Source organism: Ascaphus truei, chromosome 3 (assembly GCF_040206685.1).
Source record: "Ascaphus truei isolate aAscTru1 chromosome 3, aAscTru1.hap1, whole genome shotgun sequence".
Classification (NCBI taxonomy): Eukaryota; Metazoa; Chordata; class Amphibia; order Anura; family Ascaphidae; genus Ascaphus; species Ascaphus truei.
In genome coordinates this window covers 429,374,533-429,401,096 of record NC_134485.1, presented here as the reverse complement: position 1 = coordinate 429,401,096, position 26,564 = coordinate 429,374,533, and the positions used below count along the sequence as shown (strand labels likewise).

The following is a 26,564-nucleotide window of genomic DNA, read 5'->3' as shown; positions in this document are numbered from 1 at the left end:
TGTCCCAGCACCTGACGAAAGGTCTCTCCCCTGAAACGTTGTGGTATCTGCACTATGATTTAAATAAAGCGTACAGTATCTATGCTCATCGCATCGTGATTTCTGTGTGCGGGTGCTATTTCGGCAATGCGTTTGGTTTCTGCACATGATTGGAGAATAGCTGTACATCATATGTCGGCTGCCCTGTGACAGATATATATATTATGTATACACACACACGGAGATGGAGAGCTGTCACTACAATTACTGTAACGAGCATAAGAAGGCTATTTATGCTAACATCTCTCATTGCATTTGTATTTTCACAGAGCCCAATCCTCCTATCGACGAAGTCATTGGGACTCCGGGGGTAGTGGCCAGATTTGTGGAGTTCCTGAAGAGGAAAGAAAACTGCACATTACAGGTAACGGGCAAATGGCTTGCAGGGGCGGGCTCTGAACTGTCCGCAATCGGCTGCGTCCAAGAGACGCGTGGCTATTATAGTGATACCTGCAACAGACCAATGTGCATCAGGATGTTGTCACTATCTACACGCAAAATAACCTTATGCTAGATTAAAAAGTCAAAACACATTGGACAGAGGGTGGACAGAGGGTGGACAGAGGGTGGACAGAGGGTGGACAGAGGGTGGACAGAGGGTGGACAGAGGGTGGACAGAGGGTGGACAGAGGGTGGACAGAGGGTGGACAGAGGGTGGACAGAGGGTGGACAGAGGGTGGACAGAGGGTGGACAGAGGGGACAAAATGACTCACAAGTATTTCCACAAGTCCCACGAAACCTTCCCCAAACCTGTTCTAATCTCGTAAACTTGTCTCTCTTAAACTTCCGTACTTTTCTCTAAACTGTAATCACTTTAGCGGTGGGCAACTCCAGTCCTTCAGGGTCACACGCAGGTCAGCCTATCAGGATAGCACTGCGTCAGCACAGGTGGCTCAGTCAGAATTATTGAGCCACCTGTGCTGAAGCAGGGATATCATGAAAACTTGACCTGTTTGTCCCCTCTCGCAGGGAAGCCTTTGGGAAGGCCCCCTCTCGCATGGAAGCCTTTGTGAAGGCCCCCTCTCGCAGGGAAGCCTTTGTGAAGGCCCCCCTCTCGCAGGGAAGCCTTTGTGAAGGCCCCCTCTCGCAGGGAAGCTTTTGGTAAGGCCCCCTCTCGCAGGGAAGCTTTTGGGAAGGCCCCCTCTCGCAGGGAAGCCTTTGTGAAGGCCCCCTCTCGCAGGGAAGCTTTTGGGAAGGCCCCCTCTCGCAGGGAAGCTTTTGGGAAGGCCCCCTCTCGCAGGGAAGCCTTTGGGAAGGCCCCCTCTCGCAGGGAAGCCTTTGTGAAGGCCCCCTCTCGCAGGGAAGCCTTTGTGAAGGCCCCCTCTCGCAGGGAAGCCTTTGTGAAGGCCCCCTCTCGCAGGGAAGCCTTTGGGAAGGCCCCCTCTCGCATGGAAGCCTTTGTGAAGGCCCCCTCTCGCAGGGAAGCCTTTGTGAAGGCCCCCTCTCGCAGGGAAGCTTTTGGTAAGGCCCCCTCTCGCAGGGAAGCCTTTGTGAAGGCCCCCTCTCGCAGGGAAGCCTTTGTGAATGCCCTCTCGCAGGGAAACCTTTGTGAAGGCCCTCTCACAGGGAAACCTTTGTGAAGGCCCCCTCTCGCAGGGAAGCCTTTGTGAATGCCCTCTCGCAGGGAAGCCTTTGGGAAGGCCCCCTCTCGCAGGGAAGCCTTTGGGAAGGCCCCCTCTCGCAGGGAAGCGTTTGTGAATGCCCTCTCACAGGGAAACCTTTGGGAAGGCCCTCTCTCGCAGGGAAGCCTTTGGGAAGGCCCCCTCTCGCAGGGAAGCGTTTGTGAATGCCCTCTCACAGGGAAACCTTTGGGAAGGCCCCCTCTCGCAGGGAAGCGTTTGTGAATGCCCTCTCGCAGGGAAGCGTTTGTGAATGCCCTCTCGCAGGGAAGCCTTTGTGAATGCCCTCTCACAGGGAAACCTTTGGGAAGGCCCCCTCTCGCAGGGAAGCGTTTGTGAATGCCCTCTCGCAGGGAAGCGTTTGTGAATGCCCTCTCGCAGGGAAGCCTTTGTGAATGCCCTCTCACAGGGAAACCTTTGGGAAGGCCCCCTCTCGCAGGGAAGCCTTTGTGAATGCCCTCTCGCAGGGAAGCCTTTGTGAAGGCTCCCTCTCGCAGGGAAGCCTTTGGGAATGCCCTCTCGCAGGGAAGCCTTTGTGAAGGCCCCCTCTCGCAGGGAAGCCTTTGGGAAGGCCCCCTCTCGCAGGGAAGCCTTTGGGAAGGCCCTCTCTCGCAGGGAAGCCTTTGGGAAGGCCCCCTCTCGCAGGGAAGCCTTTGTGAATGCCCTCTCGCAGGGAAGCCTTTGTGAAGGCCCCCTCTCGCAGGGAAGCCTTTGGGAAGGCCCTCTCTCGCATGGAAGCCTTTGGGAAGGCCCCCTCTCGCAGGGAAGCCTTTGTGAATGCCCTCTCGCAGGGAAGCCTTTGTGAAGGCCCCCTCTCGCAGGGAAGCGTTTGGGAAGGCCCCCTCTCGCAGGGAAGCCTTTGGGAAGGCCCCCTCTCGCAGGGAAGCGTTTGGGAAGGCCCCCTCTCGCAGGGAAGCCTTTGGGAAGGCCCTCTCTCGCAGGGAAGCCTTTGGGAAGGCCCCCTCTCGCAGGGAAGCCTTTGGGAAGGCCCCCTCTCGCAGGGAAGCCTTTGGGAAGGCCCCCTCTCGCAGGGAAGCGTTTGGGAAGGCCCTCTCTCGCAGGGAAGCCTTTGGGAAGGCCCCCTCTCGCAGGGAAGCCTTTGTGAAGGCCCCCTCTCGCAGGGAAGCCTTTGGGAAGGCCCCCTCTCGCAGGGAAGTCTTTGGGAAGGCCCTCTCTCGCAGGGAAGCCTTTGGGAAGGCCCCCTCTCGCAGGGAAGCTTTTGGGAAGGCCCCCTCTCGCAGGGAAGCTTTTGGGAAGGCCCCCTCTCGCAGGGAAGCCTTTGTGAAGGCCCCCTCTCGCAGGGAAGCCTTTGTGAAGGCTCCCTCTCGCAGGGAAGCCTTTGGGAATGCCCTCTCGCAGGGAAGCCTTTGTGAAGGCCCCCTCTCGCAGGGAAGCCTTTGGGAAGGCCCCCTCTCGCAGGGAAGCCTTTGGGAAGGCCCTCTCTCGCAGGGAAGCCTTTGGGAAGGCCCCCTCTCGCAGTGAAGCCTTTGTGAATGCCCTCTCGCAGGGAAGCCTTTGTGAAGGCCCCCTCTCGCAGGGAAGCCTTTGGGAAGGCCCTCTCTCGCATGGAAGCCTTTGGGAAGGCCCCCTCTCGCAGGGAAGCCTTTGTGAATGCCCTCTCGCAGGGAAGCCTTTGTGAAGGCCCCCTCTCGCAGGGAAGCCTTTGGGAAGGCCCCCTCTCGCAGGGAAGCCTTTGGGAAGGCCCCCTCTCGCAGGGAAGCGTTTGGGAAGGCCCCCTCTCGCAGGGAAGCCTTTGGGAAGGCCCCCTCTCGCAGGGAAGCCTTTGGGAAGGCCCCCTCTCGCAGGGAAGCCTTTGGGAAGGCCCCCTCTCGCAGGGAAGCCTTTGGGAAGGCCCCCTCTCGCAGGGAAGCCTTTGGGAAGGCCCCCTCTCGCAGGGAAGCGTTTGGGAAGGCCCCCTCTCGCAGGGAAGCCTTTGGGAAGGCCCCCTCTCGCAGGGAAGCCTTTGTGAAGGCCCCCTCTCGCAGGGAAGCCTTTGGGAAGGCCCCCTCTCGCAGGGAAGCCTTTGGGAAGGCCCCCTCTCGCAGGGAAGCCTTTGTGAAGGCCCCCTCTCGCAGGGAAGCCTTTGTGAATGCCCTCTCACAGGGAAACCTTTGTGAATGCCCTCTCACAGGGAAACCTTTGTGAATAATAGTGTCTGCTTCAGAATAACACTTCCCGTTCTGCTTAGTTTGAAGCTGCGTGGGTGCTAACGAACATCGCATCTGGGAACTCCCTGCAGACGCGTATAGTGATCCAGGCTGGCGCGGTGCCCATCTTTATAGAGCTTCTCAGCTCAGAGTTTGAAGATGTGCAGGAGCAGGTAATTCATCTCTGCTACACAACACGGTGTCCCACCAAATGCACCCACATACACTGAACCTGTCTGCTCTTGCTTTCTCTGCTACACCGTGTGTGTGTGTGTGTGTGTGTGTGTGTGTGTGTGTGTGTGTGTGTGCGCACACCGACTTTGCATCTCTATTTGCTGTTTCCTTCCATACTGTACCTCAGACACCGCTTCTTCATTCCTCGTGCAGCTCTTAACATAGCTGGTCCCACACTCGTAAAACGACGGTTACTGCGAGTGCAAACTAGGTCCCAAGTCACAGAGAGCAGGGGATATAGAGCTGTAAGCCAGATCGTCACAGATTTGGGTACTAAAGTGATAGAAACCCTGACATCACGGAGCGATTTTATTCACGCCACGCGCCCAGTTTTCGCTATCTCCGCTCCCTCTGATCTGTCCTGACTTTGCTTCTGTTCCCTCCTTGCTCCCAGCCTCATTGCTCCGTGTGACGCGTTGAGCTGTCCGGGTATACATTGTGCATTTCGTTCCTTTCAGGCAGTCTGGGCTCTCGGTAACATTGCCGGAGACAGCACCATGTGCAGGGACTATGTGTTGGACTGTAACATCCTGCCTCCTCTGTTGCAGTAAGTATACAATCTTCGTATTCACTTATCACCTTTTATTTTGTGTCTCTGTGTCTTGGGGTTGGGACTTAACCAAAGTCTGAGGCCAGGCACAAAAATGTAGGGATGGCATTGTGACAACACTTCCTTATAATGGCTTTTACACTGCATGTCCGTGTGGGAAGGAGGGTAGACTTGTATTTATTTGTGACTGGGTTTGTAGCTTACGCAGCAAAGGAACAAGCCAAGTGGCACTTTTTATTTTTTATATACATAGGACTTTGAAGGAGGGGGTCTCTGGAGATGAACCCCATTAGTTTTGGCTCTGGGGACCCCCTGCTTCCACAGACACAGTCCTCTGAAAGGGGGGTGGATGGCGGTAGTGGTATTTCTTTGATTTTTATTTTATTTTTAAAGCTGCCGCGCCACATGGGCAAAATGAAGCCGCGCCGGGTGGCATGACTTCCTATTGGCCCATATGGCGCGGGAGCTTTGAAAAGCGTCCATTACGTGATCCCTGCTAGCTGAGCGGCGAGTGGCGCCTCCGGGTATAACCGGAACAGTTTGCCCGTTTCGTCTCTCTTGACACTTGACTAGGCTCACAAAATAGTCTTAGGACGTAACCACGGACCAGTATCTCCATGGTGTTCGGGCCGGAGGGAAGGGGTGAAGGGGCACCTGGGATGGAGAGGCAGATAGCGCATTACTCTGCATTACTCTGCATTGCTCTGCATTGCTCTGCATTGCTCTGCATTGCTCTGCATTGCTCTGCATTACTCTGCATTACTATGCATTGCTCTGCATTACTCTGCATTACTCTGCAATGCATTGCATGCCTTTACATCGCTAGATGGTCGTGGAGTCTCTGGCACTCAAGGGTTTACAGGAAATGGAGATTAATGTTTGTCTTTTTTGTATTTTTGTAAATATTTGTTTTTCATAAAGTAGTGATATCTAGTAGTCTAAACTATTATTGCAAAAAAATATTAATAATATAACCCATAATGATTGTTGTATTTTTCACTTTTGTGCCCGAGGTTTGTGCTATGGGTATGCCTATAGCAGTGCTTTTCAACCTTTGTTTAATGGACCCTAAGTGACATTCTGAGGAACCCCAACCCTCTAATAGCGCGTCTGAGATCAGATGCACTGTAATGAACCCCAACCCTCTCTAATAGCGCGTCTGAGATCAGATACATTGTAAGGAACCCCAACCCTCTCTAATAGCGCGTCTGAGATCAGATGCATTGTAAGGAACCCCAACCCTCTAATAGCGCGTCTGAGATCAGATGCATTGTAAGGAACCCCAACCCTCTAATAGCGCGTCTGAGATCAGATGCATTGTAAGGAACCCCAACCCTCTCTAATAGCGCGTCTGAGATCAGATACATTGTAAGGAACCCCAACCCTCTCTAATAGCGCGTCTGAGATCAGATGCATTGTAAATTCTTAAGTATTTGATACAATTTTCAAATGACCAGAAAATTACAGGGATCCCTTTAGGGATGTCTGGGGAACCCTAGGGTGGTTGAAAAACACTGGCCTATAGGAATACAAAATATTACAAACTAATCTTATAAGCAGAAGAGACATAATCTGCCTGCAGTTGTTTTTTTCTACATAACACTTGTATTCTCCTTCAGATTACTCTCTAAACAGAACCGTCTCACTATGACCCGAAATGCTGTGTGGGCTCTGTCTAACCTGTGCAGAGGGAAGAATCCTCCTCCTGAATTTGCCAAGGTAACCCACGGCCTGTGGTGCTGTCCAAACGTTTTATTAAAGCCTCAAAGAAATGCCTCCTAAATAGTCCCACAGACCCATTTCTTTCTCTCATTCATGAGCGCAGCAAATCCTCCCCCTTTTTATATATGTGTATATGTGACTGCCCCGCCCCGGCCTCGGAGTGTACATTCAGTCCTTGTATCGGACTGCCACTTGTATGGACCTTTTCACAGGGCTGAGGTCAAGTAGCTGCAGTGTCCGGAGAGGAAGGGCATTGAAGAATAGGCACCAGGGACTTTCAGCGGTTTTGGTTGTTTTGTATAAAATAGTCTTTAGCGCTGAACTATAAAAGTGTTCTTCAGCAAAGTAGAAATGTTTCAAGTAGAATATGAAGTTTAAAAAGGAAGTTCAAAAAGAAGTGGAAAAGTGGACATCACCTACTGCTTCTGATTCCTGCTTTTAATCTACGTTGGAAAGGAGGATATCATCTATCTGAGACTGCACATCTCAGCACTTAACTATTGCTGTGATGCCGCCTTTATTTTTTATATTTGCTGCAACCTCACTTATTTTCAAATTATGCACTTCCTTCCATCAGTCTCCTTATGTCTCTAACTCTATTCATATATCTCCATCTCTCCTTTCTTCCCCACTTCTCAGTTCACATGAACTCCTTTCTTACCTGCGTCCTCTGTCACCACACAGCTATACACCCTGCACTAAAACACACCCCTATAAATCATCTGCACACATTCTCTTTCTTTCCATGCTTCTCCTCCTTGCTTCTGGGGATATCTCTCCCAATCCTTGTCCCTGCCTTATTTCTACTTGCTCTCGTCCTCGCCTCCCACATACAACTTCTACTCCTTCTGGTGTTAACCCCTCCAACCTCATACCCATCCCCTGCCACCCTCCCTCCTCTCTCCCTTTCTCCTGTGTCCTTTGGAATGCTCGCTCCCTCTCTAACAAGTTCCTCTCTGTGCATGACTTCTTTCTCTCTCACTCCCTGCTTCTCTTTGCTATAACTGAGACCTGGCTCACTCAGTCTGACTTTGCTCTGGAAGCTGCCCTCTCTTATGGTGGCCTTTCTTTCTCCCACACTCCGCGCCCTGATGGCAGGGGTGGAGGTGTGGGGCTCCTACTCTCCTCTCTCTGCCGTTACCGAACTTTTCCTATTCCCCCCCTCTCTTGCCTTTCCCTCCTTTGAGGTTCACACTGTCCAGATCTTCTCTCTTCTCCCTGTCCACGTGGCTGTCATCTATCGCCCACCTACCTCTACTCATCCCCCTTCTGCCTTTCTCTCTCACTTTGAATCCTGGCTCTCTTTCTTTCTCTCCTCAGACTCCCCTGTTCTTCTCCTTGGGGACTTCAATTGCCACATTGATGACCCCTCTCTCCATTGGGCTTCCCGCTTTCTTTCTCTAACCTCTTCTTTTGGCCTTCAACAGTGGACTGCAGCCAGCACCACAAGGACGGCCACTACTTAGACCTGGTTTTCACTAAAAACTTCTCTCTCTGATTTCTCCATTTCCCCTTTTCCTCTCACTGACCATCACCTCATCTCATTCTCTCTATCTCGCTTCTCCCCTTCTCCACCTCCATCTACCCCCCGGTTCTGCAGAAACCTGCGCTCTATTCACTTACCTGACTTTGAGTCCACGTTACACTCCTCCCTCTAAGCTCTGCTACAGACCCTGACAACCTGGTCAGGAACTACAACTCTGTCTTGTCCTCCTCTCTTGATCTACATGCCCTGCTTTCTCTCTGCCGCACTCGCCCTTTTAACCCTAGACCCTGGTTAAATTCCCACACGCGCATGCTGCGTTCCTCCACTCGTTCCTCTGAACGCCTCTGGAGGAAATCTCATACTCTCGCAGACTTCCTTCACTACAAATTTATGCTATCCTGTTTCAACTCTGCCCTCTCGCAAGCTAAACAAGCCTACTTTTCTTCACTAATCAACATGCACAAGTCTAACCCACGCCGACTGTTCTCTGTCTTTGATACTCTACTCAAACCACCCTCAGCTGCCTCCCCTTCCTCCATCTCCGCTCAAGACTTTGCTGACTATTTTAAGGAAAAGGTGGAATCCATACGTCAGAACATCCCCTCTGTTTCTTCCTCCCATCCTACACCTCTTCACCTCTTCCTAACTCTCCTCCTGCCTTACTTGACTCTTTTTCCACTGTCTCAGAGGAGGATGTGTCGCTGTTGATCGCCTCTTCTCCCTCTACCACTTGCCCTCTTGACCCCATTCCCTCCCATTTCCTAAAACCTCTTGCTCCTACTATAATCCTTACGCTCACGCACATTTTTAACTCCTCCCTCTGCTCTGGAACCTTTCCATCCTCCTTCAAACATGCAACAGTCATACCATTACTCAAAAACAGCAAGCTTGACCCTACCTGTCTTTCTAACTATCGGCCTGTCTCCCACATTGCCTTTTGCCTCTAAACTCCTTGAACGTCTTGTATTCGCTCGCTTGCTCCATTTTCTCAACACCTATTCTCTACTAGACCCTCTACAATCTGGCTTCCGCACTGCTCACTCCACCGAAACAGCCCTCACTAAAATAACTGACGACCTCCATGCTGCCAAAGACAGAGGTCATTACACTCTGCTCATATTACTCGACCTCTCTGCAGCATTTGACACCGTGGACCACCCTCTTCTCCTCCACATTCTCCATACTCTTGGCATTCGGAACAAAGCTCTATCCTGGATCTCCTCTTACCTCTCCCATAGTACTTTCAGTGTCTCTTCTGCTAACACCTCCTGCTCCTCTATTGATCTCACTGTGGGGGTACCCCAGGGCTCTGTCCTGGGACCTCTTCTCTTTTCTCTGTATACACTCTCTCTAGGTGACCTAATAACATCTTTTGTGTTTAATTATCACCTCTATGCTGACGACACACAAATATACTTTTCAACACCCGCTCATTAAACACAGTTCCTTATTATTCTGGCGCCCTCTCGGGTTGGGTAGCTGCTTCCTCCTCTTCCCGCTAGCTTCTGGAATTACTGTTGAAGTAAATAGAATAATACTGGCACTCCGATTATAACCGGAAGAACGAGCTAGGAAGGGGGATGTAGCTGTTTGATTATATAGATCCCTAACTCCTCCCTCCCCATTACCGCACATGGAGTACGGAGGGTGAAAATGCTCCCCACTCTATAAGAATAGATCCCATGATTAATCCTAAGTGAACCCGCTCCTGGGCAAACTACAAGGGGGCTACACTGTGATGTTATTGGTGCAGTATGAACGCTGGGGGCAGTCACTGGTGGTCCCGCACAGGGACCGACTTTAACCTTCTAAGGCCCATAGCTATTATCCAGTTTAAGAAGCCCCAAAAATTCTAAATAGATGTATTATTCTGACTGAAGGGACATTATTAAAATGAAGGAAAGCAGTGTACTAGCATTGTTATATACGAAGATGGCGGTGAAAAGCTAAAATGAACAGCGTTGGCAGATCACATTCATTTTAATATTAAAACATTTTCTCGTGCTTTTTGGAGAGCAAAGTCATAGATGTCTTCAAATGATAAGCTGCGAACTTTGTCGCTTTCGATGCACATGATGCTTCGGGTCATATCCGAACGAAAATGTCCATATTTAGAGAGCAACTTCTTTTCCCCGTATCTTTATTTCTCATCCGATTTTTAAAACTTGAAATGCATTTTTTCCTTCTAATTTTGAGTCCTCTCATATTGTGAGGCACGTAAGCAAACTGATGTACAGCTTAGGGCAGGTCCGGCGTGGCTCCGGCACGGCTCCGGCGTGGCTCCGCCACCAGAATCTCCCGGTGTGGAAGAAATCACTCGTTTAGGAAACAAGCTTTTGACCCAGGCGGACGTACACAAGAGAACAACCTCTGTATCTCAATCTTTTTACACATTTATACCAAAATTGGCACGCTCGAAGTATCCTTCCTCCCCCCTAAAATAGCACATTTATGCACATCATTTATTTTTCTCCCAATATTTTGGTAACACAGCTTAATATTTAGTGTTTAGTTCCAACAAAGCGAATTTAAAGCTCAATACAATGCCGCTAAGGACTGTAAGGAAAAACCTTTGCACCACTGAATAGACTGGGCCGTGTGGGGTTTTTAACCTATTTGACAAGAAGCCCTGCAAAAAAATAGCGGAATGGAAATCTGCACCATCTGTACTATATGCAAGCAAAGCTACGCCCTTAATAGTCACCCTTATTGATACCTGCCACAGGTTTGTGCAGACTACTCCTTTCAATTCAATACAGCGCTGGACAATCTTTGAGCGTGATAACTTGCAAACCGTACACAGCCTTAAATGAGCTTGTAGTTATTTAGATGGCTGCATACAGATTTGGTGCAAAACAGAAAGAAGTAACTCCGATGTGCACAGTGTTCCCATTACCAAGAGTAAACCTCCACTAACTCAGGATATATTTTCTTTAAATCATTTTGCTCATCAACACTGATCACCTATATCCCTTCTGCTCTTCTCTGAACGGGAGATGCTTCCCGCTTGGTATATTGTTTAATATTCAGTTCCTCCTCCTGTTTTTATCTTTTTGGGGGTCACCATTTTTTTTCTCACTGGGTGTCCCCGTGAGCCGCAATTTTTTAGCGACGGGATTTCCCGGTCGTGAGATATTTACAGGTGAAGTTGCCGGGTTTAAATCTGGGCCAGTAGGAAGCCGCGGCATCGGCGGTGGGCGTTCCTATAGGGTAGCCACTGAAGTAGCCTTAAAAAATAATCAGGAAGTTATACAGTTAACTTTACCAGTAAGTATCTCGAAAACCAGGGGTGGGGGCGATCGGAGCTAAAAAATATAACTGTTCCATTTTGGAGGTTTGTTAGATCCAACACATAATATTGTAACACAATCCAGCGCCATTTAACTAGAAGCACAAACATAATCTGTATGAGGATGCATCTAATAATGACTTACAGCGGCTTCTGTGTTTTTAACCATTTGAGATCTGGAGGGGGCCACAGCGCCTCCGGCACATCGCAATCGTGTGAACGCTGCCGTCACTGATAGTCCCCTTCCACTGATCTGCCTCAGGAGCATCTCCCCTACAAAATCAGCAGGAAGCCCATGACTAAGCCAGACCCCATGAAGTGAGGCTGCCACGGGACATCTAAAGGGTTAAAAGTAGCATTTGTGCTTGAGACTGTGGTGGAGAGGCGCATGTGATCAGCCACAAGATATTTGGGGATCACCCTTGTGCGGCCTCTAATGCTTTACACTCTTACTAAAGCCCATGGGTATTCCTTCCCAGGACCCTAGCTGGCCAGCAGTACTTCCCCTATCCATACTGTGTTCTCTCCTCCTGCAGGTCTCCCCATGCCTCAGCGTCCTGTCCTGGCTACTCTTTGTTAATGACACAGATGTCCTTGCGGATGCCTGCTGGGCTCTCTCATACCTGTCAGACGGGCCGAATGATAAGATCCAGGCTGTCATTGATGCAGGAGTGTGCAGGAGATTGGTGGAACTATTGATGTAAGATATATCGTGTATCATTTGTTTTACCTAGAGCCTCACAGAGAGCTGCAAATACACAATGTATTATTGTCCTGAAACGCTTGCAATGTATTTTTTGGTGATGGAGGCCCGGAGAGATGAAGTGGTTTGCGCAGTACTCTAGCAGTGGCCCTCTGATTGCGGAAACGGCCAAGCTCGGGGTAATTAAATGCAGGGCTACCAACCTTTCCACGGTACATTATATTCTGTAATGACAGTACAGTACAATGGTTGGGCTGCTCAAGGTGGCGCCTAATTGCTACAAGAGGATAGAACAATGTATGGACACATCTGTCTGTGTTTGGGGGGTGGGGTGCAGGATGGGGGGCTCTGACATTTGCTGCGAAGTAGGGAACACAGCCTCACAGATCAGACTGTAAGGAGTGAGCCGTGTGAGTAACGAACACCTGCCAAACAAACCCAGCTTATAAGTGGCTTCCCCTGTCTTCTCTGTGTGCAGGCACAGCGATTACAAAGTGGTATCTCCTGCTCTGCGAGCGGTTGGCAACATCGTCACTGGAGATGACATTCAGACACAAGTAAGGATAACAGAGAGATGCATGCGCGTACATACACATACGCATGCGCGTACATACGCATGCGCGTACATACGCATGCGCGTACATACGCATACGTGTACATATGCATCCGCACATCTGCACGCGCACACATCTGCAGTTTGTAAGTAATATTTAGACTTCAAATGTATGTTAAGGAACATCCTGTTCCCATCTCTCTCTCTCCCTGTGATATCTCAGGTCATCCTGAACTGTACAGCGCTGCAGAGTTTGCTGCACTTGTTGAGCAGCCCTAAGGAATCCATCAAAAAGGAGGCCTGCTGGACGATATCCAACATCACCGCGGGGAACCGGGTTCAGATACAGGTAACTTATTGGCAAAGACACATAAATCCAAAGGGGGGGTTTTAAAGCCCCCAGTGGAGCAAGAAACCCAGGGTTGCACTCACGAGAAAAAGTGGGAGGGACCAATAAGTCCCGGGCCAATAGCCCTGTATTACGCAACGCAAAACAAAAAAGGTTTATTTAAATATATATATACAAGGAAAGGTACATCAGGGGGTGTGGGGTAAACGGGGAAAGAGAAGTGTGTTAAAATAAGAGGAGGATAGGTGACCAGGGAAAAGTAAGCTCCCAATATCCGGTATACTAAAGGTATATATGGGTACCCAGTATATATGATACTCAGGGTACTAGCTGACTTGAGATTTATATGGCCAAGACGGACAGAGTGTATATATTTATAGCAGTTAGCAGTCAGCTGAGGTACATATATGCAGAGCTAACACCAAAGGTGTATATGTTAGCTGTTAATGTCCTAAACTGACATGAGATAGGGACATCTAGTAGACGCCCATACATCTGCGCTAAAACGGGTGCATATAAATGTACAGATAATCCCCCACAGTGGGGCACCGCAGACATAAACACCCTCCTGCAAGAATGCCAGCTGTTCCGGTCTAATACACTTTTGTATAACGTACATATACAAGCACACAATCCCCACTGGTGGGAAGCCCTGGATATAAATAGCCTCCCACGAAGGTGTCATACAGTGCTGCAACACCACACACAAAGTTGTATGGCTCGTAAGGTAAAGACTCATACAACCCGTTCCGCCGCGTGTCTGCTGCTAGACCCGGTACACAAAACTAATTGGCAAAACCAGGCTGCGAACCCAACAATTTCAGTCAATCTTTCCCGTCCTCTTGCTACTACGCCAGGGGGTCTCAACCCCAGTCCTAAAGACCACCCCCAACAGGTCAGGTTTTCAGGGTATCCCAGCTTCAGCGTATGTGGCTCAGTCAGTGGCTAAGTCTTCGACTTGATTGAGCCACCTGTGCTGAAGCAGGGATATCCTTAAAACCTGACCTGTTGGGGGCTCTTGAGGACTGGAGTTGATTACCCCTGCCCTACGCCATCTCTAAATCTAATATTGCTGCCCCTCTCTATTTTTACTCCTGTGTAATTAATGCCCCTCAGATAATGTCTGATATTACTTTTTCAAGGCTGACCGCACCCCAATTATGAAACGGTAACCTAAATGTTTTCACGTAATAACTGTGTTTTTAGATATAAAGAACAGCCTAAATATTAATGAAATAATCGAGCTAAATGATGCCAATTGACGGACTGCGTGGCTTTCGTCTGTGCGCTGCCACGTTTGGCGGTCCGCCTCTCTCTGATGTCCTAATGTCAGACTTGTTGTGAGGTTATTTATGACTCCGAATGTAACCGGTATCACAGCGGCAGGGGCTCTGTTAAAAACGAAAGTGTAACAGCCACTTAAAGCCACAAAACGTGGCACTGCGCGATTTAAAATGATTATTTTTTTATTACAGGATTGAATCCGGGCGTCTCCGGAGCAGAACTTTGTTCATTTCAGCTACGGGGACCCCCTGCTTCCTAAGATACTGACCTCCGTAAGGGGAATTGGTATCTGCAGCCAGGGAACTTGTGTGCCTAACGAAACGGCGGCGTTTAAATGTCCAGCGTCACGCGGCCCAATAGGATGCCATGACGTCATCCGGTGCGGCTTCCTATTGGCCCGCGTTACCGGGGGCTTTAAACCTGCAGGGATACCGGCGCCCCCTACGTCTTTCTCTCGAAGCAGGTGACCCCCGGAGCTGAAATGAACGCAGTTCAGCTCCGGAGACCCCCAGCTTCAATCCTGTAAGAACAAATAAGAAAATGTAAACACAACACATTGTGCAGTGCTGCATGCTTTGCTGCATGCTTTGCTGCATGCTTTGCTGCATGCTTTGCTGCATGCTTTGCTGCTTTAAAGGAATTTGGCTGTAAATGCCGTTTTTAGCAGTGATATATTGCCAGTGTTCAGTGCTAAGTTGCTAGATATAGTTACTTTGTATCCCCATGAAAGTTATGTGAAATTACCTAGGTGTCGTCGATAGATCAGAATTCATGAAACACACATGACCGCACTAAAGTGCTTTTTAGGAACAAGAAGCGTGCTTACATTTGTTGAGGTGGAGCGTGCCGTTATGTCTAATGCTGCTACTCTAAAGCATTAGGTATACGGTCAGTACTTTAGGAAGGCTGGCGCAACAATTGAGGATTATAATATACTATTAGGGATATACTATTAGGATTATATATAAAGTATCTGAATTGGCACATGTAGAATAATGCGTTAATGCAGAGGTGCGCAAAGTGGGCACGAGATTTTTTTGGGGGGGCGTGGGCGCTTGCAGTCCCTGCACTCTTCCCAGAGGCATTCAAATTAAATGCTATGGGATCGCGTGAGGCCTCTGCAACAAACTTGCCGGGGTTCGGACGCGTTGGTGTGACGTCACATGGCATCTCCATGGTAACGTGACCGAGCCGCGTAATTTGACGCCGTCGCGCAAGGTGAGGAGGGGGAGAAGGCAGGGCGGCGCAGCTCCAAAAGTTTGCGCTCCCCTGTGTTAATGCACAAAAAGAGAGACGTGGGAAAGATGGTTGTTCTCACACGAGTAGTAGGGTTGTAAGTGTATGGCCGTTTCCCCAGCACCGGCAGTAAATACAAAATAAAATGGTCAATTCATTTAAAATACATGGGCTGAGTCACACAGAGCAGAGCAAATTGACCAAATGCTCCTCACCGGCCATTAATGTCTACGTATTGTGTTTCACTGTTTTGACGATTTGCCTAAATATCCCATGTGTGTGTGTGTCACTTCTTGCTCTTCCTCGTCATTGCAGACCGTGATAGACGCGGATATTTTCCCTGCTCTTATCAACATTCTGCAGACAGCAGAGTTCAGAACAAGGAAGGAGGCTGCCTGGGCCATCACAAACTCAACATCTGGAGGCTCCGCCGAACAGATCAAGTACGTCTGAAGGTCACCAACCAACAGCATTATTCTGAAGGCAAAGGGTTATATGCAGCATATGAGTATGGCCAGATAGCTGAACTCCCCCCTCTTTGAAAGAACATCAAGTCCTTTAGTATATTTTTAACTTTATTGAGAAAGTCATAGCAAATAAAGGGTACTTGTAGATGTTATGAGTGGTGAGAGAATGCTTCTCTGTGAAGGTGCTTCTGTATTAAGGGAAGGTCAAAAACGGATAGCTTGCAAAGGGGTAGGTGAGATGTGTACTCACGCAGCCTGCTTGGATGGAAAGGAAGTATGTGATTCCTGTCACACAGGAAAAGTGACTGGACTGTGCTAACTGTGAACACAGACAGGGGAGTTGAGACAAACCATCTCAGCTAGGAGGACTAAAGAGGTTATCAGGGCAACCAGCTGTAGGCAGTCTGGAGGGGAAAATGTATAAAAAATGTAGCAGTTTCCACATGTACTGGGAGTTACAGATACAGGGAAAGCCAACAACCAAAATAGATGAGGCAGAAAAATAACAGTCCTGTTCCAGGACAAGCATCAAGGCTAAATAAGAACAAATAGCATACACCTTTACCATTGTGTAGGAAAACCCCTTTTCCAAGAAATGTGTCCTTGCGTGTAGTGCTAAATATGATACGATTCACTCGTTTGCTTTCAGCCCTTCAATGCCTGGGGTTTGTAAGCGGTGTACCTCACTGCCAGTGTTTTGATTGGGGCTGTGCGGGCTGCCATTATGGCTTTGCAGCAAAGTGCTTGATGTGAAGGGTTTCCTCTTGAAAGAAAGTAGGGGAAAAACATGGTGATGGGGGAAGTCATTCCAGTGAGCTGCCTTCTAACTGGGACCCAATCCCGGAGCAGGCAGTAAGTGCCGCAGTACGGCTCTCACATCAAGGAACTGCAGGAGGTTAATGGCGTCTTGTGAACGCGACCATTGTTCTTTCTGTCCTGCACTTTAGGTACCTGGTGGATTTGGGTTGCATTAAGCCGCTCTGTGATCTTCTCACGGTCATGGACTCGAAGATCGTGCAAGTGGCTCTGAACGGCTTAGAAAATATACTGAGGTTGGGGGAACAGGAGGCCAAGCGGAACGGGACCGGCATCAACCCTTACTGTGCTCTCATCGAAGAAGCGTACGGTAAGCAAGAGACCGTAGCTTGGTGTCCACAAGGGGGAAACCTGAACCCGGCAAACCAGGCATGTCTGAAATTAGCCAGGCAGCGGTGCATTACACTGCCATGATGTTATGCAGCTCTCGGTTCAACGTTACTGGCGGTTACTCCGACGCCGTTCCTGTTCTTCTATTTATCCGACTACAATCTGCGGTGGTATCCGGGAATCTGGCTCCGCACCTTGGAGGAATAGTAGCGTGTAACTGCAGTGGCTCTGCCCATCGCGCGCTCCTCTTGAAATAAATGACGCAGGAGCGAAGGGTCGCGCAAGAAATGATATGTTCTCTATGCTTCTAGAGGGCAAATCTGTGAGAGATGGGTTTTAAAGCAGATACCAGATGTGCGGTACTAATTTGGTACTTTCCTTTTTTTTCCCCCTCGCTTTGTCATTGTAATATATATTTGATATACTGTACCCAGAACGTGCTTGAAATGAGATAACGCTCAATGTATGTGTCCCGGTAAAATATTTATAAATAAACCGCACAGGAAGTTTTGCCTGCTCTTCTGTCAGTGCAGGGAACCGTTTGCAGGGTTTAGCTCGGGGGGGCTCAACTCCAGCCCTAAAGCCCTCCCCACGCCGCCAACAGGTCAGGTTTTCAGGATATCCCGGCTTCAGCAAAGGTGGCTCAATCAGAGGCTCAGTCAAAGACTGAGCCTCTGATTGATTGAGCCACCTGTGCTGAAACAGGAACTGATTGAGCCACCTGTGCTGAAGCAGGGATATTCTGAAAACCTGACCTGTTGTTGGGGAGCTTGATGACTGGAGTTTAACACCCATGCTTTAGCACATCTGACCAAATGACTGGTTGGTGGTGTTTGCGAAGCTTGGCCATCAGACTGCAGATACCATGGTCCCTGTAGGGGTAATGTTTAAGGACATTACTGGTGCTGCTTGTGATGCTGGAAGCACTGCAGCCAAATTGCACTTTATTTTAAAATAAAACTGCTACAAGAAGCGGATAGTTCCGTATCCATAAAAGTTTCTGATTCTAAGAACAGACCTGTATGCGTTCTACCAATTCAATGCGACACACAGGTGTAGGCACCTTAATTGTTGTTTTTGGTGAGATGTCATACACTTTACTACACCATTATTGACCTTGAATCCCATGTATACGCAGATAGTTTGAGTTGTAATAGGATATTTTTCGGTATCCCTAGAAACAATTACCAAGGCTACGTCTGTATACATGGGATTGGTCCTAGAGATCTGTCTAGTTGTTTTAATCCCCCAGCGCCAAAAAAAGACGTGAAGAACATGTCCATAGCCACACAGTGCTCAACCATGCACCCTGAGTCACACCTGTACTCGATGGCTGGTTAAAGGTGCCATCCCAAAATATATTTATTCAGGCACGGATCCTAAAACTCCCCAAGAAGGTTATCATGATAATATATACCTACTAGTACCTACCTCTTCAGTGCTGGAGAGCTCAGCAGTTCTATTCAAGGAGTTGCGTTCTTTACCCCTCTTGCACTGAAGTGGTTACACTGAACTTGGGCCCTAAGCAGCCCTTGCCCGTATAACACATCTGATCACACTGTGGTACCGTGGTGGGTGATGTCTCTGCCCGTCTCTCCCCTCTCAGGTCTGGATAAGATTGAGTTCCTGCAAAGCCACGAGAACCAGGAGATCTACCAGAAGGCGTTTGACCTCATTGAGCACTACTTTGGCACTGACGATGAGGATAGCAGCATCGCCCCCCAGGTGGACCTCAGCCAGCAGCAGTACATCTTCCAACAGAGAGAGGCTCCAATGGAGGGATTCCAGCTCTAACCACATCCGCAGAGGCTCAGCATGCTGCAGAGCTAGTCCTTCGTTTCCCTTCAAACTCCTTGCTCACCTGTTTGCCGTGTGCACAGTCTCTCTCTCTCTCTCTCTCTCTCTCTCTCTCTCTCTCTCTCTCTCTCTCTCTCTCTCTCTCTCTCTCTCTCTCTCTCTCTCTCTCTCTCTCTCTCTCTTTTCATTTTTTGTTTTCTCTCTGCCTTTATTTTTCATTTATTTACCCAGTTTCTGCTCTGTAGAATCAGGTGAATTTCTCTTTTCTCCTGTTCCCCTTCTTTCATTCTTTAGTTTTTAGCCACTCTTATTTCTTTTCTCTTCCTCTCTCTACTTTCCATTCTTTTCTTCTTCTTCTTTACCCCGCTGACTTTTGGCACACCCAACAAATAGCCAGTGGCTGTCAGTGGAGCAGGCCCACGTCGTGATAAGAGGGGGGCTTTGAGCAGGTGCCCCCTCTCTGCACCACTATAATTTTGGTGTTACCCATCCTGATGTGCTTCAACATATCTCCATTTCACATCTGACTCGAATATGTACTCACAAGGACGCAGGAATCCCATCCCCGATGGGCAAAGCAAGACGTCGACGGAAACCGACGAATCGACTAAGACTATAACTGCACACAAGACAATACTGACCAGCAGACTCGTGGCTTCAGTGCCACTACGATTTAAAGGAGACTTACGTCTGGACTCGTACAAGTCATTTTACACAGTCTAGTGTAATGGCAAGACTCTCGCCCCCCGCCTGACTTTAGTGCAACTTTCTCAGCGTTTGTAGATGGCGAGCGCGAGATTTCTTCGTTTATTTTTTTGCTGGATGTGCAAGCCTGGGCAACTGGCACTAACATTCAACGAAGATTTGAGAAACGAGAAAGAACAAGTGTGATATTAATAAGCTAACTATTCTCATGCACCTAAAGCCTTCAGTGGGAAAACAAAAAGCTGACTAAATTGTGACCATCTCAATCCACGAAAGGAAGGCTCGGCCGCCATGATGGTCTGCAGGCTGCCTTGAATTTTTTGGAATCCCTAATCTGTGTCTTTTTGCCCTTTGGCCCCCTTGAGACTGTGGACTGCTGCTGTTCAGTTCTTAACCTCTCCCCAGAGACACGTGACGGACATTGGATTCCTGGTGAGGACTTTTCTAGTGACTCTTTGAATTAAAAAAAAAAATACAACAAAAAAAAAATAACTTCCCCTCCCCCCCCCCCCCCCACTCCTCGACATCCTGACCTCCCAAAAATAATGTGATTTATTAACGGTCTTTCTCTGCATAACGTGGAAACCTTTCGGGGCTTCGTGGTCCTGATTTCTGTTCCGTGCAGACACAGTCCTTCCCTCCACAGCTCCTCACCCATCTGGTTTACAAACGAACCCAGCGTAGGATAGACTATATATAATTTTATTTTCTTAAATGCAGCAGAATGTGTTTGCTGTGTAAATTATTACATTAGGTTTTTACTGTAGGCATTCTGCGTACACCCCCGGTCCCAGGACGGGGGACCACAGGAGAGGTTATCCATGTAGGATTGTGTTGCTCCTTTCAGCTTGGTCTCTCCTTCACATCCTGAAGGAGCAGATCTTCCTCAGCACTGCTCCCACTTGCCCCGCTCCCAAAATTGCCACGATAACCAAAACATGCTCTTCACCTGTATTCGTTAACCTCATTCTGCTGTTGGGTGGATTGCTGCCCCCTCATTCACAGAAATGCCTAATATCCGTGTGAAACAATGCCATGACATTAGAGGAAGCCTTCTACCTATTACTGTGCTGTGAAGCCCATTCATGGCCTGTAGCAATGCGTTGCAGCTCTCCTGCATTAATGGGCTTTAAGGTATATCGGCACCAGTACTAAACGCTTCTGGAGTGTAATTAGTTCTCTCTCCCCCCCGCCCCTCTCTTGACTACCACGGCGCAATGGACATTCCTGCGCCACATCCATACCCGTACTGCGTTTCATACCCATGGACGCCAGCTCAACGTTGGGAATGAGAGAGGATGAGCTTCCTTTCCCATTGATGTCCTCGGCTCTCTGGGAGACGTGGACCAGATCTTTCCTAGCCAAAGGCCAAAAATGGATGAAGTTCACTGAATATCATGAAGGCCACCAGCATTTTGGCTCTTGTGATGTCCAGTGAGCATCACCAGGACACCCTAAAGGTTAACATGACCTGGGCGTGCTTTATATGTATATTTTTTAATAATTATTTTGCAGAAGTGATGGCTTTTGAGGCTGCTGGTTGGGGAAGACCTCATTTTACCAGAACAAGCTACTGGTTATCTCTGTCACACCAACGGAACACCGTATTATATTTAGCTATGTGATACAAAGTGGGACAACATACTAATGGCACTTTAACAGTAATACATAAACCTTATGTAGTGTTTAATAGTAGAGCAGTAAAAGTGAGTGGAGTTTTCAGTGCCTGAAGGAATGGCATGGACATGGTGGCACGGAGAAAGCAGCTCGTCTTGAACTGGATATCACACTTCAGAGGCCAGTGTAATAATCTGAAGGAGCTCTCACACATGCCATGTATTATGTTAGACCTTGAATATAATTCCTTACCTCTCTGGAAATGTTAGTGTAACTACTGCTACCTTCACTACATACCCCCTTTTTTGTGTGTGTAGCATTTAAGTACTCGCAAACATGGATAACCTTGACACCTTGACCCTTCAGGGGTTAATGCCCTTTGACATGTATGTTTGACTGCTATGTGTCACATAGGAAACGTGTATATTCTGGGCAAACCCTACTACAGCTTTCAAATGCAACAGTTGCATGTCATAGCAATAAGGCACTGTGTGCGGGTCATGAAACGATAACCCAACACTCGGTGATTCGATATTAAACATACAGGCGCACGCAACCGTTTTGTAGGGACACAGATCTTCTGCGTGGTTCAGATTTATATTTTGGGAATTCTCAAACCCGGCCGAGGAAAACGTCACTTTTTTTTTAAAATTTATTTTTTGTGCCACAGACTTTGCTTGTGTTTTGGGAACACCGGTAGCATGCGACCTCCCATTCATTTGTAACTGTAACCTGCTACACTTGAGAACCGCACTGTACCAGGAGCCAAACTTAAAAGGCCAAGCGCATTACAACGGGCAGAGGAATCACCCGGACTTCATCTTCTCCTCAGCCCCCCACCTCTGCACTACGGGGGAGACCAGGTGGGCAATCCCTTCCTTGACTGCACTTTTACGCTCTTTTGGACTGCTCCCACCTCCTGTTTTGTGGGATTTTTTTGTTTTAGTTTGGGACAGGATGTTTAGTTGGACCGAAAACCTTCCAAAGTTACACTGCTAAACCTGTAATCTGTGGTACATACCTCTTGGACGAAGGCATAACCCAGGCGCCGAAATATCTCGTCACCGCTGTATTTTGAAGTGGTTTTAACCCTTTGGGTGCTGCATACAAGCGAGCGCCAACATGTTTTGCCTGCTCCCTTCAGCAAGCAAAGAGGTTATAAGAAATAATATATATACGTATATATATACTGCTCTGTGCCATTATTCACGTTGCTGTGAAGCTGCATCACTGTGCTGGAGGTGGATCTTAATCGCACATCCATTTGGAGCAGGATATCTTCCCTAGCCCTGGGAAGCACCGTTGCAGCAGCATATGGAGTAGTGGCACCAGTGTTTACTTTTGCCATCTTGTTCAATAGTTTAAAGATGGCATTATAAAGGGGGGTAGTGTGCATTCCTCAGTCTGTACTAAATATAGAAAGGGGGGTAATGTGCATTCCTCAGTCTACTAAATATAGAAAGGGGGGTAGTGTGCATTCCTCAGTCTACTAAATATAGAAAGGGGGATAGTGTGCATTCCTCAGTCTGTACTAAATATAGAAAGGGGGGTAGTGTGCATTCCTCAGTCTACTAAATATAGAAAGGGGGGTAGTGTGCATTCCTCAGTCTGTACTAAATATAGAAAGGGGGGTAGTGTGCATTCCTCAGTCTACTAAATATAGAAAGGGGGGTAGTGTGCATTCCTCAGTCTGTACTAAATATAGAAAGGGGGGTAGTGTGCATTCCTCAGTCTACTAAATATAGAAAGGGGGGTAGTGTGCATTCCTCAGTCTGTACTAAATATAGAAAGGGGGGTAGTGTGCATTCCTCAGTCTACTAAATATAGAAAGGGGGATAGTGTGCATTCCTCAGTCTGTACAAAATAGGTTTATGAAAGTAGCTTTTCAGTCTTATCAAGAACCCGTTATCTGCAGAATACCATTTCTTGCTTGATGTGATGCCTTTTTTTTTTTATTTATTTAAATCTTTAAACAAAAATAAATGCTGTGCCCTAGTGGTAGAAGCTGTTTTGGCATTCAAACTAGATATATAATAATAATAAAAAATATATATATATTCACTTTATTTGCCTTGGGCCCAAACATTGGCATGTAAGCTTTTTAGGTCATAAATTCATGAAATTCAAAACATTGCTTAATAAACTGGGGTGGGCAACTCCAGTCCTCAAGGCCCGCCAACAGGTCAGCGTTTTGAGGATCTCTGCTTCAGCACAGGTGGCTCAAGTTAAAGACAGGGCCACTGATGGGAGCCACCTTTGCTGAAGCATGGGTATCCTCTAAACCCGCCTGTTGGTGGCCCTTGATGACTGGCGTTGAGCACCTCTGTTATACCAGCCTCATACTATTACAGATGTGATGATAAAATCATTCAAGATCACACTTTTGAGGTCTTGGAAACGTGATGTCTACAGAGAGATCTTGTATGTTTGTCTATTATAGGTACACAATGCTGGGTCACACCTACATTATATTAGTAGGATGCCTCCCCCGCCCCTTCCCCCATGTAAATTGGAAGCCTTCCAATGTCTTCTGATGTATTGAATGGAAATACCCAAGAAGGTCAAATAACTTTAACCCCCTGTGCACTGCTGGCCCTAGACCTGGATTTCCAATGAAAGGTATCACAATCTGCAAGAAATGTAGTATATCTCAATGGGAAAGTGAATGCTTCCCACTGCCACAGCACATTTCCTTGGGACAGGGGTAATGTCACAGAAAGGTATACAGAGAAAACCGATTCAGGAGCATTCCCCCCCCCCCCCCACTTTGCTGCCAAAAGGTGCAGTCAACACCTTGTTCTGGCTGCAAAAGGTTAATTATTAAAATAAGCCCCGAGTAATATATAACCATTCAACAGCTAAAACATCAAATTTTCAATGAGGAAAAAAACAATATATATATAACTGACAATTATTACCGGCCAAGAACATTTATATCCAGACGCGAGTCCATTAAACACAAAGTGAGTGTGTGTTTTAATACTGCTTTGTGATACCTCACCCCCTACTAATAGAAAAGTGCTGTGTACGGTTTTATTAATACTAGTTGTACTACCCCAGGGGCGGCCAACTCCAGTCCTCAAGGGCCACCAACAGGTCCGATTTTAAGGCTATCCCTGCTTCAGCACAGGTGGTGAATCAGTGGCTGTCAGAATGACTGCACCACCTGTGCTGAAGCAGGGATACCCTTAAAACCTGACCTGTTGGTGTCCCTTGAGGACTGGAGTTTCCCACCCCATCATTTAGTTCTGAGTATCCATGCTAGTGTTAATGGGGCTAGCAGTAAATTGCATCGCAGTATTTTGTAATTAGCCTTCAATGGGTTAAGATTGGGTGTGTAACTACTGAATGACTCGCCGCCTCATAAAACAGCATTGCAGGTTTATACCGTGACTGCAGTGTGTGAAGAGATGAAGGGTTCTCAGTCATCATCGTTGTGCTTGGCAACTAATTCATCATTTCTAATTATATAGCCAATAAAGAATCACTTGTGCGCACGTTCACATGTCTTAGACAGGTCTGCAACCCTGCCTTTCACCATTATCACCCAGCACATTGTGTGCTCATTTGCATGTCATTTCCCAGAATCCATTGCTGCAGTGGGAGCACTGTCTGCTAGGTGATAATGGTGAAAGGCAGGGTTGCAGACCTGTCTAAGACATGTGAATGTGCTCACAAGTGATATTCTTTATTGGATATATATATATATATATATATAAACATTTCTAATGATATATATTTGGTACATGTCACACTGCTGTCATAATGCTGACTTTAATCACAACTCTGTGTGCAGTGCACGGTGTAAGCTTTCTATTCATCCTGTGCTCACACTGGGATAAGGACAGAGGTGTGTGCATGTCCCCTGCAAAACATCTTTTCAGGAAGACAAACTAATTGTGTTATACCGTTTGTTCAAACCTGCAGTGCTGTTTTAGCAATATCAGACATCTGTGCTTTTACCGCCTGTCATGCTGCTTTTTGTTTTGCTGAAGGAATATTTAACGTTTCTGCATTAACCTCGAAAAAGGGGCAGTGCAGACTATTAAAAATAGGTAAATTAGGCTGATTAAGAAAAAAAATACAAATAAAGCCTCGTTGTTGCCTTCTTACAGTATGTGTTACCGCTGCACTGCTATGAATAATGTTCTGCGATTCTTTCTGGCGGTGACGGGGTTAATTTACAGAACAGTGGGCCTGTGCTTTCGTTTCTTCCCCTTGTGTCTTTTTTTTAACCCCTTTGCTGCTGCTAGAGGGGGCCAGCATCGCAAAGCAGCGAAGGGGTTAATAGAAATGGCCAGGAAGATGTTCGTTCCTATTTGACGTAATCCCGTTGTTTTTTTTTTTTTAAAACAGGTAACTTTGGAAAGAGAAGTGACTATTTTTTTTTATTATTATTATTGAAAGGAAAAATAAATTCATATTTTATTGAAATTCAAAAGCACACAAACCATTTCTAGCAATTACAGAGCAACAAAGAAAACCAGACTTGGAATACTCTGCCGCCAGAGAAATGATTGCAATCACCTATTCGAGTGAATAAAAATCAGTTCCATGCGCGTGTCTGTTTTGATTATTCGAATCATGGGAGATGAACAAGACCATATCAAGCGAAACGGGGGGGGGGGGGGGGGGGGGCTGTGTCTGTCTGTGTCATTTCTTTCTGATAGCCAAGAACAGCGGAGGAAAGGGCCCTGAAACGTGATTCCTCCTCTGTGCCTGGCTGCTGCAGTAAACGGAGATTCGCATTATGTATGTGTGAGTAACTATCTCCTTTGTACCTCTGTCCCAGGGGAGACCTGCAGTTTGAAGACTCTTTATGTTGTGTTGGCTGCACAAGCAGGATTCTCCTCGCCGGAAACCGTTACCCCGCACTTTGGGAACAGTACCAAACACTAACAAAGCAATGGACAGGCTAGTACAGGGGTGCAAAACACCAGTCCTCAAGGGCCACCAACGGGTCAGGTTTTCAGGATATCCCTGCTTCAGCACAAGTGGCTCAATTGTTGATTGAGGCACCTGTGCTGAAGCAGGGAGTTCCTGAGAACCTGACCTGTTGGTGGCCCTTGATGACTGGTGCTGGGCACCCCTGGGCTAGTACAATGTAATAAGTGTGTTTCCAGCAGTAAGGAGATTTACACTATTATTCCTCTTGGTGATTACAGAGCCAGTACCACAGGGAAAGCCAAACATGTTTTTAATAGATGTTATCAAACCCCTGCATGCAATCCGCTTCCTCTGAAGAATTAAATCACTCCTATAGTGAAACTTTTAGTTGTTTCCTGTGAAAAGGTATTTTCTTTGTGTTCTGTGAAATGCATTCTCCTCAGATACTTGTTACTCACCTAAATGTTCATTACTGGTGATAGCGTAAAAAAAGCAATCTCACGTCACTGTCCAAAAACATCTTCCCGTTCTTCCCCGAGTGCCAAATTCATGTGTAGCAGCGGCTTTTGTTTCTGGTTACATAATCATGGCATCAGAAATACAAAGAACAAAGGCTAATTAGCCATGTGTTTAAAGATGGACTAGAAAGTATAGTCCGCAAAATTAATCGGGTAAGTAAATGCTTAGGGGCGTTTTACAATCTCATCATGGAAACCATAAAAGTTTTTCCACT

At 47.5% G+C, this 26,564-nt stretch overlaps 1 protein-coding gene across 2 annotated transcripts in view; it reads left to right on the top strand.

Moving 5' to 3' along the window:
- The window catches only part of KPNA1 (karyopherin subunit alpha 1), a 78,038-nt gene extending 52,750 nt beyond the window's left edge, over positions 1 to 25,288 (top strand). For both annotated transcript variants that reach the window (XM_075592873.1, XM_075592874.1), the window contains exons 5-14: positions 309 to 403; positions 3,848 to 3,979; positions 4,499 to 4,587; positions 6,210 to 6,309; positions 11,624 to 11,787; positions 12,269 to 12,347; positions 12,567 to 12,692; positions 15,528 to 15,655; positions 16,627 to 16,805; positions 18,432 to 25,288. In XM_075592873.1, coding sequence (XP_075448988.1) covers positions 309 to 403; positions 3,848 to 3,979; positions 4,499 to 4,587; positions 6,210 to 6,309; positions 11,624 to 11,787; positions 12,269 to 12,347; positions 12,567 to 12,692; positions 15,528 to 15,655; positions 16,627 to 16,805; positions 18,432 to 18,619 — 1,280 coding nt within the window. In that variant the 3' untranslated portion in view covers positions 18,620 to 25,288. The remainder of the gene's footprint in view (positions 1 to 308; positions 404 to 3,847; positions 3,980 to 4,498; positions 4,588 to 6,209; positions 6,310 to 11,623; positions 11,788 to 12,268; positions 12,348 to 12,566; positions 12,693 to 15,527; positions 15,656 to 16,626; positions 16,806 to 18,431) is intronic.
- The last annotated feature ends 1,276 nt before the right edge of the window (positions 25,289 to 26,564 follow it).